Consider the following 18,004-nt stretch of genomic DNA (forward strand, 5'->3'; position numbering starts at 1 on the left):
AAGAAGTCCACCTTCCCCTTTTGTAAATAGATTGAAGCAATGAGGATGCAAGCTGAAGTCGCGGAAAGTCTATTGTAAAGGACTAAATTTCCATCGGTAAAAAATACTAAACCCCCCTTGGTGGCAGGAGAAGAGGGGGGAAAGGTTTGGACAGAATATACCTGCAAGAGAGAGTGAACAGATTTAAAATACCACCGCTCCGATCCTGGAAACGGGCTGCCAGCAGGACTGACATGCTTTAGAATGCTCATTGACCGTGATTAGAACGTTCACTGACAGCTAGTTAAATAAGAGAAATACATTGTTTCCATTGTCTCCGTCTGCGTTTAAAAAGGAGTAAAAGTAACTGAAAATTGAAACTAATTTTATTGTTTGAACTGTGTCTAAAAGGACCAATACAAATAGAAACTGTTTCCCTCTAGAGGAAGCCTTTGAAACTGTTACAAGAGCTGAGCTGGGGGAATTTCCAGCTGCAAGATAAAAAGCTGTGAGACTCTGGGACTGACCTTGAATTGGTTAAGAATGTCGACAGAAGAGGCCTTAGCGGCTGCATTAAATAAGATAAATGACTCACTGGAACAGCTTAACAAGAAGGTGGATGCGGTAACTACCAAAATCGATAATTTGGGACAAAAAGTGAACATCAATACAGAAACTATTCAGAAACTGATACAGGAATCTACTTTGACATGGCAAACTGCGGAGAAGGCTAGGGAGAAAGTTGTTGTCGTTGAACCTAAAGTAACACAACTGGAGAGAGAGAGAGTCCCAGCCTTACAGATGCAACTTGATGATCATAAGTTGATGCCTTCTATGACTGAATTTAAAGAAAATCAGATTTCGAGGATTAGAGCTCTACCTGAACTGGAGAAGGAAAGTTTGATAGATCCCCTCACACAGGAATTTGCTGATTTTTGGGATCTGGACTTGGGTCAAGAAGAGATTAAAATTGTGAGGGCCTTCAGACTTGGAGAAATTTTGAAAGACGTCCCGAAATATCTTTTGGATCTTAGTTTTAACTACGGAGATTTGGTTGCCCTGTCGAGAAGGAATAAAATCATCTCTAGGTGGGAGTTTCCCCAAGATCTACTCTTCAGTCTCAAAGGAAGGAAAATAAAAATAAGATCAGTAGAAGACAAAGCAAAGTGCATGTATAAATATGAAGAAGACTTGCAGAAGGGACTTGGAAAAGACTTAAGAGCCTCGGACAGAAGATTACCAGGTTGATGGACTATATGGAATTGGCGGAAATGACTGGCAGAATCCGAGACCAGGGAGAAGAGACGGTGGAAGAAGATTGGAAAAAGTTTAAAGACTATTTATGGAAATATTGTAAAATTAATGAGTGTTAGAAAAATGTTGGAATGAAGCTATACGGCTTTAGTAGAAATGTTAGAAGGAATTAAGTACAAGTAGATTATTGGAGTATTAAAGGGAAAATAAGGTTAAAATATGTTAAGACAACTATATGACAGAAAATAGAGGAAGATGGAAAGGAATTGCTGAAACAATTAATAGAAGTGGAATACAAAAAGGGAGGTGTGAGGAGGTCGTTGAAACAAGTGAATGTAAGATATGATATTGAAATGGTATGATGTGTGTTTTAAATTGTTTTTGTTTTTTTTGTTTAGTTTACTGTGTTAGTGTCGTGTTGTGTTGTGTATTGTTTATACATTGTATTGTATTGTATTTTCTTTTTTTATCTCCCCCCCCTTTCCTTCTTTCTTTTTTGTAATCTTTAAAAGTAATAAATATTATTAAAAAAAAAAAACAATTTCTGCTATTGAGTGTCTCCTACCTTGGGACCTGGCAGTAACAGTTATTTTAGATTGTATTTTCTTCTCGGCCAGCTTGACCTTCCGTTTCTTTTTCTTATGTACACAGGTTAATATGCTTTGGCCCAGGTTTGGTTGGTGATGTCTTTAAATAAGACCAGAGCCTCCAAGTCTGTAATATTTCAAACTGTTGGGATCCATCAGGTTATGAATCCTAAGTTCTTATCGCTCTTATTTCATTAATTTCCTCACCCCCTTTTAGTTATGAATATTCAACAATACTTATTATTCCCACTACAGTCATACCTCATGTTACGTTTGCTTCATGTTACGTTTTTTCAGGTTGCGTCCCGCGGCGACCCGGAAGTACCGGAAATAGTTACTTCCGGGTTTCGCTGCTCGCGCATGCGCAGATGTGCAAAGTGACGTCATGCGCATGCGCAGAAGCGGCGAATCGCAACCTGCGTGTGCGCAGACGCGCTGCTGCAGGTTGCATTCTTTTCAGGTTGTGAACGGGCCTCTGGAACGGATCCCGTTCGCAACCAGAGGTACCACTGTATTTAACCATATAAGACCGGTCTTGAAAGACCTACACTGGCTCCCAGTATGTTTCCGAGCACAATTCAAAGTGTTGGTGCTAAGCTTTAAAGCCCTAAATGGCCTCAGCCCAGTATACCTGAAGGAGGGTCTCCACCTCCATCATTCTGCCTGGACACTGAGGTCCAGCGCCGAGGGCCTTCTGGCAGTTCCCTCGCTGCGAGAAGCCAAGTTACAGGGAACCAGGCAGAGGGCCTTCTCGGTAGTGGCACCCACCCTGTGGAATGCCCTCCCACCAGAAGTCAAAGAGCAAAATAACTACCAAATTTTTAGAAGACATCTGAAGGCAGCCCTGTTTAGGGAAGCTTTTAATGCTTAATAGGTTATTGTATTTTAGTGTTTTGTTGGAAGCAGCCCAGAGTGGCTGGGGAAACCCAGCCAGATGGGCGGGGTATAAAATTTACTACTATTATTATTATTATTATTAACAACAAGAAGAACTTTCTGAATTAGGAAGAACTTCCTGACAGTAAGAGCTGTTCGACAGTGGAATTTGCTGCCAAGGAGTGTGGTGGAGTCTCCTTCTTTGGAGGTCTTTAAGCAGAGGCTTGACAACCATATGTCAGGAGTGCTCTGATGGTGTTTCCTGCTTGGCAGGGGGTTGGACTCGATGGCCCTTGTGGTCTCTTCCAACTCTATGATTCTATGAACGACAGGAGAGATAGAAGAGTCGGCTTCAAATATAAAGGATGAGCACATCAACACATTTTTCGTGCCAGCAGCAGCAGCAGCAGCATAGCGCACAAGGGAAGGGCTGTGGCTCAGTAGGAAACAGCGCATTCCATGAGCAGTAGGCCCTGGGTTCAATCAGCCAGTGGTGCCTGGAAAGAAGGCTGATGTGATGCAATTTGAAAATCGGCAGTGGGGAGATAAAGTTGAAGGAAAACGAAACAAAATGGACATGAAGAAGTGCTTCCTGCTACAGCCAGCTCCATCTCAGGAACCCCTCCTGAGCTGGCCTACTCTTCTTACCTGCGGTGTAGGGCACTGCAATCCGCTCATCGCAGCTGATATGACGTTGAAGCTTGTGGCGCACTTCATAATGTTGAGGTAGAAAACGAAAGGTTTGCCCCTACAAAACACACACATAGAGAGTGAAACAAACCCAGATTAAATAATTAAGAGGGTAGGGAGGAGAGGGGAGGCCGTATCTTTTTCGTTTCTTTCTTTTTTATTTATTTAAATTTTATTAACATATAAAACACATACATATACATTTACACAATACACATACACAACACACTACCTTATTTTCATAACATAAAACATACCTACTTTATTCTATATAATACCTACCTATACAGTGGTACCTCGGGTTACATACGCTTCAGGTTACAGACTCCGCTAACCCAGAAATAGTACCTCAGGCTAAGAACTTTGCTTCAGGTTGAGAACAGAAATTGTGCTCCGGCGGCAGTGGGAGGCCCCATTAGTTAAAGTGGTGCTTCAGGTTAAGAACAGTTTCAGGTTAAGAACAGACCTCCAGAATGAATTAAGTTCTTAACCCGAGGTACCACTGTACTGTACATATCAACAAACCTACACGCCTATCCCACACGGACACCCACCAAGTGACTTGACTTCCAGCCATTCTTGTTACGCTACTTTATTTTTCCAACTACAGACATACCTCGGGTTGAAGACGCTTCGAGTTGAGCGCGTTTGAGTTGCGCTCCTCGGCAACCCGGAAGTAACGGAGCGCGTTACTTCCGGGTTTCAACGGTTGCGCGTGCGCAGCTGTTCAAAATGATGTCGCGCGCATGCGCAGAAGTGGCGAAAAGTGATGCGCGAGTGCGCAGACGCGCCGTCGCTAGTTACGTTTACTTTTAGATACGAATGGGGCTCCAGAACGGATCCCGTTCGTATCTAGAGGTACCACTGTAGCTTAAACACATTTCATTATTTCTTTAATCTCTTCTTCTATCTTGACTTTGCTCTCCTTTCTCTCTGGATTCCCTCAATATCTGTCAGAAATTCTACTTTTCCCACATAAATTTTGATGTATTCCTTAAAGATAGCCCATTCCTTATTCACTTTTTGTACCATATCTCCTCTTATCCTCCCTGTTAGTTCAGCAGTATGGAAGTATTCCATGAGGGGAGGCCGTATCTTAGGCAGGGGCAGAGTCAACAGTTCAGGGGCCAAGGGCTGAGAGAAGCTTTCTTCCCAGGGCAAATGGCAGGGAGGGGCAACGTCCACTGGGGCTGGGGCATGGACAAAAATGGGGTTAAATGCACCCTAGAGTGGTTTAACAATCATAGAACTGTAGAGTTGGAAGGGAACACGAGGGTCATCTAGCCTAACCCCCTGCAATGCAGGAATCTTTTGGCCAACGTGTGTTTCGAACCCACAACCTTGAGATGAAGAGTCTCGTGCTCTACCAACTGAGATATCCAAGTGCCAATCGTTCTTCCCAGAGAGCTCTAAGAACCGCAACTCTGTGAGGGGAACAGCTCTCAGCACCTTTGACAGACTACAGTTTACAGGATTCTCTAGGGGGAGCCATGATTGTTCAAACTGATATCACGGTGCTTTTAACATATAGTGCAAATGCGGCCAATGCTGAAAATTGGATCATGTACAACTGCCCTGATACCATCAACGTGCACAAATCATCACGAGTCAGGGATGGAAGGAAATATCTGTTTTGAATCTTGAATTTTCCCATTCTATCTCAAATTCCTTACTTAAAAAAGTAGAGTCATCGCCTTGCCAACAAAGGTCCGTATAGTTAAAGCCATGGTTTTCCCAGTAGTGATGTATGGAAGTGAGAGCCGGACCATAAAGAAGGCTGATCGCCGAAGAATTGATGCTTTTGAATTCTGGTGCTGGAGGAGACTCTTGAGAGTCCCATGGACTGCAAGAAGATCAAACCTATCCATTGTGAAGGGAATCAGCCCTGAGTGCTCACTGGAAGGACAGATCGTGAAGCTGAGGTTCCAATACTTTGGCCACATCATGAGAAGAAAAGACTCCCTGGAAAAGACCCTGATGTTGGGAAAGATTGTGGGCACAAGGAGAAGGGGACGACAGAGGACTAGATGGGTGGACAGTGTTCTCGAAGCTACTAGCATGAGTTTGAGCAAACTGCGGGAGGCAGTGGAAGACAGGAGTGCCTGGCATGCTCTGGTCCATGGGGTCACAAACAGTCGGCACGACTAAACGACTAAACAACAACAACAAATCTCAAATTCCATTCTCCATACTTCTGCAGCGATGTGCAAATTTCTTTCTTTTTTTCTAAAAAAGTGTGAATTTTAGTGTGAATTTCTCCTAACAAACACATTTTTGAGATGCGTTTTTTGACTAGCAAGAGATTTCCCCTAATATAATGCATTTCTGTATGGTATTTAAGTGACACATCATTATGCATCGGTTGCATGGCAAAGTTTGGATAAGGGAGAATTCTGAAGGACGGCTGTGCTTCCGGGTTCTCATACTGTTTTGGAAAGTGAACGTTTCATAGATTCACCTTCAAATTTCTCCTCCCAACGCCCCCATCACAAATGCACAGTAAAAAGGATTTTTTGGGGGGGGGAGGTATTGGGAAACTGTGTACGTGCAGCTACTCACACAGAGTCTATTAAGGTTTGGCAGACAGCCAGAAGGCAATCTGAAGGAGTAAGTCTGCCTGGTGATAACAAAGTCATGGAGACAGCTCCCTGATTGGTCAAGCTCTCTCAAGGGAGTGATAATTAATGGCCTACTAACTGGAATGTGTGAGTTCAGAGGTTCAGAGTTCTGTGTGTCAGTGTAGGAGTTGTGAGTCGTGTCAGAGAGAGCTAGCATAAGATCCGTGTTCTGTAAATAGTCCACTGTATATAATAAACACCTAACTACAAGTTCCTGGTTTGTGCTTCGTCTATCCTGTCTGCAGATAAATTGCCAATTGTTTCCATGGATTCTGCGTTTACTCTGCTAGGTCTGGCTAAGGTCCTGCAACTAGTCAGAAAGTTGCGAAACACCAAATAGGTTTTGCCAATAGGAGGTGGGCGCAAGTCATGTAAAGAAAGAGACCGGGAAAAGGACACAGCAAATGCATAAAATGAAGAAGAAAAAGGTGAAGCAGCAGACTCGACTGTTGGCAAAAGGGGAAACACGAATGTTAGAAGGAAGCAAAAACTAAAAACAAGTTAAGCCGATGAGGAAAAGGAGGAGGAAGAAAATGGCCCTGCAAGGCCAAGGTACGTTTCTGGCCATGGATTCCAGCCTTGTGCGCTTACTAAACACGCTCCCCGTGACAATGCACCCTTCACAATTGGTTCCCCCTTCTTTCCCGTGGGTCTCTGTACCTACCGGTTTTCGCCAATTCCGCAATATGCTCCAGTTGAATTCCTGGGATAAATAGCCTGCCGGGGATCACCGTATAGCCAGGCTAGGATTGAGAGGAAACAAAGGATAATGGGAGTGAGGAAAGGCGCTCGCATTTTTACAGAGGCGCTGTGAGGTGGTGTTGGTTAGGGGTGGACTCAAAGGCGGGACAATGACCAGTGCTATTTTTATAGAAAAAGAGGTGTTGGAACTCACCATGAACACCTCCCTTGTTCTCTTATAATGGCACCTGAGAGGTGCCAGAACTGAGTTCTGGTGATTTCCAGCTGGAAAAAATGCCTTGGGGCATCCTATTCCATACCCTCCAACATTTCTCCATGAAAATAGGGATATTCTAAGGAAAAGTGGGACATTCCAAGATCAAATCAGAAACCAGGACAGCTTTTGTAGCTCCAGGATTGTCCCTGGAAAATAGGGAAACTTGGAGGGTCTGTGTCAAGGATCAATACAATATATTCTTTCAAGTCCAAGGCGTTAGTGAAATACACAGCAAGTTTCTAGCCCATAACACTGCAGTTTTTTGTTTTTATGCTGAAGACTCTTACGATTACGGTGTCTGTAAATGGTAAAACGCGTCTTAGCACAAAGGGCAGCACTTTGCAACTTATTTACTTCCGCTGGCACTGAACAGAGATTGTGCCCAAAATCAAGCCTGCAAACGAAAACAACCTGAGTGTTTGATTAATTTCTGCAAGACGGTTTATGACTCTTAGGTTATGTATGTGAGGCAATCGTAAGAATAATTCACAAAGGAAACAGTTGAAAAGAAATAAATTAAAAAGCAGATATCAGGGTGAAGGAAGTCAAAACTTTACGTTTATTTATATTTATATTTATATTTATATTTATATTTATATTTATATTTATGTGGTGTAAATGTTTAAGTTTTGTTGGCTGTAACTTTTATTGTCATTATCTAATTTTTAATTTCTTTTTATTGCTGTATATTGTTTTTGTTTTGTTTTTCTGTTTTGTTGTTGTTGATCTGATGTATCAATAAAATCTATTTTTTTAAAAAAATTAAAAATAGAAGAAAGAAAGAAAACAACCTGAGTGAATTTGGTTCGCATGTCATGTACTGAAGCTGGCAGAGCTTCCAGACAAACTGCGTCTGCCTGGCGAAACAATAGCTCCCAACTTGATTCCACCTTCCTTGCCCTCATCTCCAAGCCCTGTTACTTTTAGCACTACTTACCCAGAATCCCCACCACGATGTAGCCAGCGATGAAAACCGTGAAGATAAAACAGCAGATAATGTCAGTACAGCTCCTGGAACAGAAGGACGGCAGGAAGACAGATCACGGACACGTGTGAATAAATAGCAGAAATGGGGATGGAGGAGTCTGCTTGGAAGAAGAAGAAGAAGAAGAGTTTGGATTTGATATCCCGCTTTATCACTACCCGAAAGAGTCTCAAAGCGGCTAACATTCTCCTTTCCCTTCCTCCCCCACAACAAACACTCTGTGAGATGAGTGGGGCTGAGAGACTCCAGAGAAGTGTGACTGGCCCAAGGTCACCCAGCAGCTGCATGTGGAGGAGCGGGGAAGCAAACCCGGTTCACCAGATTACGAGACTACCGCTCTTAACCACTACACCACACTGGCTCTCGGACCCCAAAAACACTCACTCTAGGCTCAGCCTTCAGCAACCTGGCACCCTCCAGATGTTCTGGACTACAACTCCTATCTGCCCCAGCCAGCTTGATGGGAGTTGTAGCCTAGGACACATGGAAAACACCTGGGTGACGAAGGAAGCTGCCTGAACTAGACAGCTTAAATTCCTCTGAAGGCCCAGCCCTGGAAGAAACAATTAAAAGGAGGGGAGAATTACTCTAAACAAGAGAGCCAGTGTGGTGTAGTGGTTAAGAGCAGTAGACTCATAATAATCTGGTGAACCGGGTCTGTGTCTCTGCTCCTCCACATGCAGCTGCTGGGTGACCTTGGGCCAGTCACACTTCTCTGAAGTCTCTCAGCCCCACTCACCCCACAGAGTGTTTGTTGTGGGGGAGGAAGGGAAAGGAGAATGTTAGCCGCTTTGAGACTCCTTCGGGAAGTGATAAAGCGGGATATCAAATCCAAACTCTTCTTCTTCTCTTCTAAATAGGCCATATAAGTGTTGTGCGGTGAAGTTTTCCGTAGGGTTTGGGAAGGAGGAGCCAGGGGAACATTTAAGGGACTACTCTAGTCCCCCTATTCCACTGACTGCACACCACTGGGCTAGAGGGCAATTTTTCTTCACATAACTGAGTCATCACTAGGGATATTGGAGAATATAGGAGACGGGGAGCCAAAATTGCCAATGTTCCCATATCCGGAATGTGAATCAGTCCAGGGAATGCAATCAGCATTTGCTCTCCTTTATTTTATCTTCATTTATTTATTGCATTTATATCTTACCTTTCCCTCCAAGGAGTTCAAAGTGGCATACAGTCATACCTTGGTTCTTGAACGGAATCTGTTCTGGAAATCTGTTCGACTTCCAAAAACCAAGGCGCTCAAGACGTTCAAAAACCAAGGCACGGCTTCCGATTGGCTGCAGGAGCCGCAGGAGACATTCGACTTCCCAAAAGCATTCGCAAACCAGAACACTCATTACTGGGTTTGCAGCGATCGGGAGGCAAACCTTTCTAGTCACAAGGTGTTTGACAACCAAGGTACAACTGTACATGGTTCTTGTCTTCCTTACAGTGGTACCTCTAGTTACAAACTTAATTCATTCCAGAGGTCTGTTCTTAACCTGAAACTGTTCTTAACCTGAGGTACCACTTTAGCTAATGGGGCCTCCCACTGCCGCTGGAACACCATTTCTGTTCTCATCCTGGGGCAAAGTTCTTAACCCGAGGTACTACTTCCAGGTTAGCGGAGTCTGTAACTCAAAGTGTTTGTAACCCGAGGTACCACTGTATTTAACCCCACAGGGTTTGAATCCGCACACAGTGATGAAGCTCACTGGGTGACCTTGGGCCAGTCAGAACCTCTCAGCATAACCTACCTCACAGGTTTAGTTACAGGTAGGTAGCTGTGTTGGTCTGCCGTAGTCGAAACAAAATAAAAAAATTCCTTCCAGTAGCACCTTAGAGACCAGCTAAGTTTGTTTTTGGTATGAGCTTTCGTGTGCATGCACACTTCAACTTCAGTGTGTGTGCACACGAAAGCTCATACCAACAACAAACTTAATTGGTCTCTAAGATGCTACTGGAAGGAATTTTTTTATTTTGTTTCGAATACCTCACAGGGTTGTTGTGAGGAGAAAATGAGGAAGGGGGAGAACCACGAACGAGCCCCTCAGAGGAAAAGGAAGGATATAAACACAATCAAATAAACGGATGGGAATTTTTTCAGTTTTATTCCCAATTTCCTCTAATTTATGTGTTTTTTATAAGCATTGATTGGAGAACAGCATCATAACATTCGGGTAAGGGAGAACTGTGCAAAATGGCTGTGTTTCAGTTCCCATATTGTTTCAGAAAGGGTCAGTTGGATAGACCTAGCTGCAAATGGAATAATAATAATAATAATAATCTCACATTCCTAGTCAGGGGTGACGGTAGCTGTCATCTGTCAACATCTGAAGGGCTGCAGGTTCTCTGCAGTTAGAACCTAAGCCTGCCTATTCTCCTCTTAGGCCGCCTTGCCTCCCGGCCGCTTTCAAAGACACCACACAAGTACTCCAGATTGCAGCCAATTCACCTGCCCATGCGCAAAGCGTTTCTTACCTATTTTTGATGGGGCCGTGGAAAGTCGGGTCATGTTTCAACTTGTCCCCTGGTGAGAGAGAGATGGGGGTGGGTAAATCGAGGACAGGAGGAAATATCTACTATGTCCCAGCAAGAAATGTGGAGGCTATGGAATCATAGAATTGTAGAGCTGGATGGGACTCCCAGGGTTCATCTAGTCCACCCCCTGCAATGCAGGGATCTTTTTGCCCAACGTGGGACTTGAACCCAGATCCCTGAGATCCAGAGCCTCATGTTCTACCAGCGGAGCCATCTATGGGTTTATATAGGTTTTACTGTTCGGACCCAGTGTGACCACAAAGCCTTTGGAGCAACTTTCTTTCCCCTCACCATGTTAGTTATAGAAAAGCATTTAATTTTACAATTAACATTTGTAAAAAAAAACCTGAAGTATTTTTGTTAGGGATTGTAGGGAAAGACCTACCAAAGAAACTGAAAAACATCTTTATGTACGCGACAACGGCGGCAAGAGTCTTAATAGCACAAGGATGGAAGAACGAGGAAATCCCGACCAAAGAACTGTGGCAAGAGAAATTGATGGACTATGTGGAATTGGCGAAATTGACACACAAACTACGTGATAAGGACAACTGTGACTTTAAAGAAGAATGGGAACCTTTTACAAAGTACTTAAAGAAACAACGAAATGAACTGGACTCCTTGGCAGGTTTTGAACAAACATACACAAACTTTTTATTGGTAACATATAGATAGATAAATTAAGGATCTTTACAATTTTTTAATACACAGAGAATAATATGTGCTGAAAAACCAGAGAGAGGAGCTGAGGGAAGTCTGGGGAGGGGAGGGTGTTTTTTTCTTTTTGGGGGGAGGGGGGAAGGAAAAAAATGGGGGGGGGAATGAGGATGATGTATTTTGGATAAATTGTTATGTTGAAATTCTTAATTAAAAAAAATTAAAAAGAAAGAAAAGTATTTCTCAAAAGGTATGAATCCCAACCAGCTGTGCTTTATTCACTGACTGCCTGACCTTCCCCAAAGGTCCCTCCCAGGGGCTGGAGGCAGCATAATAACACAGCAAGGCAGCCCTAGAGCAGCTTGCCATTCTACAACAAGAGCAGAACGTTAGCAGGCAGCCTGGTTGCACGTAAACTGGAAAACTGGCTCCCTCCTTCGAGGAGAAACTAGCCAAGTTGCCGCAACCAGCTGCTTCCAGAAGGTGGATGGTTCTAATTCAAGCCAAGGAGCTGCCATTGCCTGGCTGCCGCCCTGCCGTAAGACTCCTGGGCTAGCGGCCGGCCTGTTATGTGGTGCAATAGGATGCAACAAAGACTGGTTGGTAAGCAACCTTCCCTGAATGTCCAGAGTCCCTTGTGGTTGTGCAACCCAGGCAACTCAAGAAGCGTCTTCTCCAGATTATATACTTGCCTTATTTCCCCCAGTGTTAAACTGCCATGCAAATATGGCCCGATGGAAGGATTGCTTCTTTCCGTCTCGCTGGGAACGCGATCTTTTTATTCATGGGTAGGCAAACTAAGGCCCGGGGGTCAGATCCGGCCTTCTCAATCTGGCCTGCAGACGGTCCGGGAATCAGCGTGTTTTTACATGAGTAGAATGTGTCCTTTTGTTTAAAATGCATCTCTGGGTTATTTGTGAGGCATAGGAATTCATTCATTATTATTTTTTTCAAAATACAGTGGACGCTCGGGTTGTGAACGTGATCCATGTGGGATGCACATTCGCAACCCGCAGCGTCCACAACCCGCAGCAAAGCGTTTGCGCACGCGCAAAGTGTGATTTAGTGCTTCTGTGCATGCGTGGCTGCCAAAAACCGGAAGTGGTCCGCAACCCGAAAAAACGCAACCTGACATGTCTGTAACCCGAGGTATGACTGTATAGTCTGGCCCCCCACAAGGTCTGAGGGACAGTGGACCGGCCCCCTGCTGAAAATGTTTGCTGACCCCAGTTTTTATTAATGCCTCTGGCCTTAGGAGATGAGCATCTCCCGTCCTTGCATGTTCATCCAGCTGCTGGACTAAGCTGACACCTCTCTGAGCTGAGACTCATAGAATCATAGAATCATAGAGTTGGAAGAGACCACAAGGGCCATCGAGTCCAACCCCCTGCCAAGCAGGAAACACCATCAGAGCACTCCTGACATATGGTTATCAAGCCTCTGCTTAAAGACCTCCAAAGAAGGAGACTCCACCACACTCCTTGGCAGCAAATTCCACTGTCGAACAGCTCTTACTGTCAGGAAGTTCTTCCTAATGTTTAGGTGGAATCTTCTTTCTTGTAGTTTGGATCCATTGCTCCGTGTCCGCTTCTCTGGAGCAGCAGAAAACAACCTTTCTCCCTCCTCTATGTGACATCCTTTTATATATTTGAACATGGCTATCATATCACCCCTTAACCTCCTCTTCTCCAGGCTAAACATGCCCAGCTCCCTTAGCCGTTCCTCATAAGGCATTGTTTCCAGGCCTTTGACCATTTTGGTTGCCCTCCTCTGGACACGTTCCAGTTTGTCAGTGTCCTTCTTGAACTGTGGTGCCCAGAACTGGACACAGTACTCCAGGTGAGGTCTGACCAGAGCAGAATACAGTGGCACTATTACTTCCCTTGATCTAGATGCTATACTCCTATTGATGCAGCCCAGAATTGCATTGGCTTTTTTAGCTGCCACGTCACACTGTTGGCTCATGTCAACAGACTCATGCTGGTCTGTTTTCCTTTCTGTAATCCTCAAATCCAGGGCTAGCCAACATGGTGTCCTCTAGACCTGGCATGTCCAACTCCCAAGAGACTGCAATCTACTCCCAGTATAAAAAAACTGGCAGTGATCTACCCATTGTCATTGGAGGGAGGAGGAGAGTGCGTACGGTGGGTGGATGGCCCAGAGTTGTTGAGCTATTTTGGGGAAGGATTGCACAGACCGTCCACGGGCCAGATCCAGAAGGCAATTGGGCCTGATCTGGCCCTTGGATCTTAGTTTGCCTACCCATGCTATAAGGCTTCTGGGCACAGAGAATCTCACAATAGCTTCGAGAACACTGTCCAACCATCTCGTCCTCTGCCGTCCCCTTCTCCTTGGGCCCTCCATCTTTCCCAACCTCAGGGTCTTTTCCAGGGAGTCTTCTCTTCTCATGAGGTGGCCAAAGTATTGGAGCCTCAGCTTCACGGATACCCACCCCTAATCTGCAGGGAAGTATTGTCACAGCCAAGCCAAACCTCACTGGGAATGATCCAGTTGGCTGTAGGAAAATGGACCCTAGCACAAGAGCACTCTCCCGGCCTGAGGTTTCCAGCAACTGGTGTTCAGAGACATTACTGCCTCGGACTGTGGAGGCAGAGAAAAGCGTTCATGGCTATTATTCATTGATAGCCATATCCTCTGAGAAAGACCCAGGGCCTGGAATTGTCCAGTTTCCTAAGTAGATGGAGCAGAATTTGGGGCGTGCCCAAATTCACTTGGAGGAGTTCAATGGCAGTGCTGATAGCGAAGCTATTAGACTCAATTAGCAAGAGATAAGCGAGGGAGAGCGGTAAAACTCAAACCAGGAAATAGCCACTGTAATCAGAGCCATGGAGGGCGTCAGGTGCAAGAAAAGACTATAGCAGCCGCCGATGTGGTATACAAAAACATCACTGAAAATAAGCTTCTTCCCCGGAATGACATCAACCCTCAGGTATTGGCTGAGCACCTGGGGTCTTTTGCATATAGCACACACACCTGGGCATTTTCATTTTGGTACTGTGCCAAACTTGGAAGCTGATACCCACATGCAAACGTTCAATGCTTCAGTCGCATCCACGAATCACCTGCAAGGACTGCCACCAGTAGTGTCCCCTTAACCTAGGGGTCAGCAAACTTTTTCAGCAGAGGGCCGGTTCACTGTCCCTGAGACCTTGTTGGGGGCCAGACTATATTTTGAAAAAATAATAATGAACAAATTCCTATGCCCCACAAATAACCCAGAGATTTGTTGTTGTTTAGTCGTTTCTAACTCTTCGTGACCCCCTGGACCAGAGGACGCCAGGCACTCCTGTCTTCCACTGCCTCCCACAGTTTGGTCAAACTCATGCTGGTAGCTTCGAGAACACTGTCCAACCATCTCGTCCTCTGTCATGCCCTTCTCCCTGTGTCCTCCATCTTTTCCAACATCAGGGTCTTTTCCAGGGAGTCTTCTCTTCTCATGAGGTGGCCAAAGTATTGGAGCCTCAGCTTCAGGATCTGTCCTTCCAGTGAGCACTCAGGGCTAATTTCCTTCAGAATGGAGAGGTTTGATCTTCTTGCAGTCCATGGGACTCTCAAGAGTCTCCTCCAGCACCATAATTCAAAAGCATCAATTCTTCGGCAATCAGCCTTCTTTATGGTTACAGCTCTCGCTTCCATACATCACTACTGGGAAAACCATGGCTTTAACTATACGGACCTTTGTTGGCAAGGTGATGTCTCTAACCCAGAGATGCATTTTAAATAAAAGGGCACATTCTACTCATGTAAAAACACGCTGATTCCCGGACTTTCTGCGGGCCGGATCCGGCCCCCGGGCCTTAGTTTGCCTACCCGTGCCTTAACCTCTCTGCAGCATAAGAAAAGGACGACTTCCTGGGGTGGGCTCTCAATAGGTGAGGAGTCATATTTATCTATTTTAACTGGTTTGCTAATACACTTTTCAGGTCGCATAGCCCTCCCCAAGACAGATCACAACACATAAAAACATCACTGATAAATACAACAAGCTCCAACATCAAAACCATCGGCTAAGGCTAAGGCAATGTGGGAAGCTGCCTTATAGCGAGTCAGACCATTGCTCAGTATTGCCTGCACTGGCCCACAGCAGCTCTCCGGGGTTTCTGCTGCCGAGGTCTTCTCCAGCTATAGCTGGAGACGCCAGGGATCAAAACAGGGGCCTTGCCACATACAACAATAAAATAAAATAAATAAGTGCCATGGAAAGCCTTCCATGAGATTCTCAGTTCGGCCTTCTCGGTTATATCCCTGGTATGAAGTTCTCCTATGAAGAGCTTCACAGCTACACTTTGGATGAGGGGACATTTCTAGGCAGCCTTTGGGTGGGTCCACATTAGTAATAAATAAATAATAATAACAATAATTCATTACTTATACCTTGCCCATCTGGCCAGGCCTCCCCAGTCACTCTGGGCAATTCCCAACATAATAAAAACACGATAAAAACTTCGCTAAACAGGGCTGCCTGCAGATGTCTTCTAAAAGTCAGATAGTTGTTTATTTCCTTGACATCTGATGGGAGGGCGTTCCACAGGGTGGGTGCCACTACCGAGAAGGCCTTCTGCCTGATTCCTTGTAACCTCGCTTCTCGCAATGAGGGAACCGCCAGAAGGCCCTCGGCGCTGGACCTCAGTGTCCGGGCTGAACGATGGGGGTGGAGACGCTCCTTCAGGTATACTGAGCCCAGGCCATTTAGGGCTTTAAAGGTCAGCACCAATGCTTTGAATTGTGCTCAGAAACGTACTGGGAGCCAATGTAGGTCTTTCAGGACCGGTGTTGTATTAGGGCAGTGGTGTCCAAACTTTTTTTAAAGAGGGCCGGATTTGAAGAAGTCAAGGGCCGTGAGGGCCGACTAAAGGGCTGACCACAATTTTTGAGCTTTTTTTAGGATTGACGTTGTTGTTCTTTTTTTAGGGTTGAGCTTTTTTTAGGGTTTTACCCCAGGAAATAAACTGCGACAGGGGCCAGATTAAACTGACCGGTGGGCCGGATTAGGCCCCCTAAACGGACTTTGGACATGCCTGTATTAGGGCTTGCTCTGCATCCAGGTCGCTCCCACTGCTAGGTTTTGAAGCAGAGCACACACACACACACACACACACACACACACACACAGTAGCCGCAATGTGTGGTAATCCTTTGCAAAGAGGCATAGTGCTCCTTCCCTCATGGTAAACACAGAAGCGGGGAGGTTCTCTTCACAGAAAGCGCACAAGGGAAACAGTTGTCTCCACCCAGGAAGCATAGAAGGAAATCCCACAAATCTCTCACAAGGAGATTTGAACACTTTGAAACCAAAATCCGGGACGCCATCTCCCCAGATGCCATGTTTGTTTGTTTTTTAAATCACAAGATAAACAAAGAGTCAATTCCAACTTACATGGTGTGGTTTACTGCCAGCTTCCTTCTAACCCCCACCCCATGCTGACTTTAAGGGCAGCCCCACATGTGGCATGTTGTAGTAGTCAATACAGGCAGGATCGGATTGTAAGCCCCACTAATTCAAGCCCTCCCCCTTCCCCCCCCCAAAGACTTGACCACAGGATGCAATCCCTTACCCCTTGACCTGCGATTGCCCTGCGCAACTCCAGCACACTGCATTTACCAGACAAAGGAGGAATAAATCATAGTAATTACAATGCGGCAAGAGGAATGCTATGGGCGGTCATTAGTTTGCTGTTGACTGCGAGTGCATAAAATGAATGGGTACAGCAGGGCAATGAGCGTTCCAGGCTTTCCCTAGAGAGGAAGGCTTTCCCTCCGCAGGCTGCTCAGCATGAGAAATGTAACACTCAGATTTCTAGTTCGACAAGTTTGTCGTCAGAGACGTGGCCTGCAGCAGACCGCTCTACAATTCAAGGGCCAATACCTGGTCACCTGTGCATAGATGAAGCCCGGTTCAGCTAAGGACTAAACGCTAGGTTTGTACATTGTAAAGTTCCTCACTTGCTTAACTTAGACGACTTTAAAAAGGGAGTGTCCCTTCACCCCGGTATGGCTCCCCTTTATCACATACACAGCCCAACAGGACAACGACAATAATCCACCAACAGCATACAAATCAATATGGCTAACCTGATCCAAAACACCCACCCACCTCACTCACACACGAAAACAAAGATCACCACAGCCAACCACAAACAAACACACCCTAGGCCAACCCCAACCTCTCTCACCACCAAAGGAACACAAGTGAACAACACAAGCACGCTGACACCAAACTCTACATACATTAAGTATAATAGAAACACCGCTACCCGACCCCACCCCCATCCATCTCCCCTCCCTCCACCCCCCTTTCTTTTTTTTCTTTCTTTTTTCTTCTCTCCCTAATGCCTCATCAAATGAAACGGATTTGTAAAAATGTTACATGGAAGAAAAAAATACGAGGCATTACACTCACACTGTAAAACAAGAAAACCCTTAATAATTTTTTTTTTAAAAAAAGGGGAGTGTCCAGATTTGTGAAGGACTGAACGCATTCATTCAAGAAAAGCGGGGACATATACAGTGGTACCTCAGGTTACATACGCTTCAGGTTATAGACTCCGCTAACCCAGAAATAGTGCTTCAGGTTAAGAACTTTGCTTCAGGATGAGAACAGAAATTGTGCTCCGGCAGCGCAGCAGCAGCAGCAGGAGGCCCCATTAGCTAAAGTGGTGCTTCAGGTTAAGAACAGTTTCAGGTTAAGAACGGACCTCCGGAACGAATTAAGTACTTAACCTGAGGTACCACTGTAATCAAATGGCGGAAGAAAGTGCAACAGCAGGGATCATTCAGTGCGCAGGTAAGGGTTAATTCTGCTAGTGTTCAAGTCATGTAACCAAGAGAGCATAAATATACAAACTAA

The 18,004-nt window shown here is 45.2% G+C and overlaps 1 protein-coding gene across 1 annotated transcript in view; it reads right to left on the reverse strand.

Moving 5' to 3' along the window:
- The window catches only part of SLC44A4 (solute carrier family 44 member 4), a 59,876-nt gene that overhangs the window by 30,123 nt on the left and 11,749 nt on the right, over positions 1 to 18,004 (reverse strand). Inside the window, exons 2-5 of the mRNA XM_083601012.1 lie at positions 10,420 to 10,468; positions 7,900 to 7,973; positions 6,669 to 6,747; positions 3,345 to 3,444 (exon numbers count right to left, since the gene is read on the reverse strand). Of these exons, the coding sequence (XP_083457138.1) occupies positions 3,345 to 3,444; positions 6,669 to 6,747; positions 7,900 to 7,973; positions 10,420 to 10,468 (302 nt within the window). The remainder of the gene's footprint in view (positions 1 to 3,344; positions 3,445 to 6,668; positions 6,748 to 7,899; positions 7,974 to 10,419; positions 10,469 to 18,004) is intronic.

Source organism: Podarcis filfolensis (assembly GCF_964270895.1).
Source record: "Podarcis filfolensis genome assembly, chromosome: 2".
Lineage (NCBI taxonomy): Eukaryota > Metazoa > Chordata > Lepidosauria > Squamata > Lacertidae > Podarcis > Podarcis filfolensis.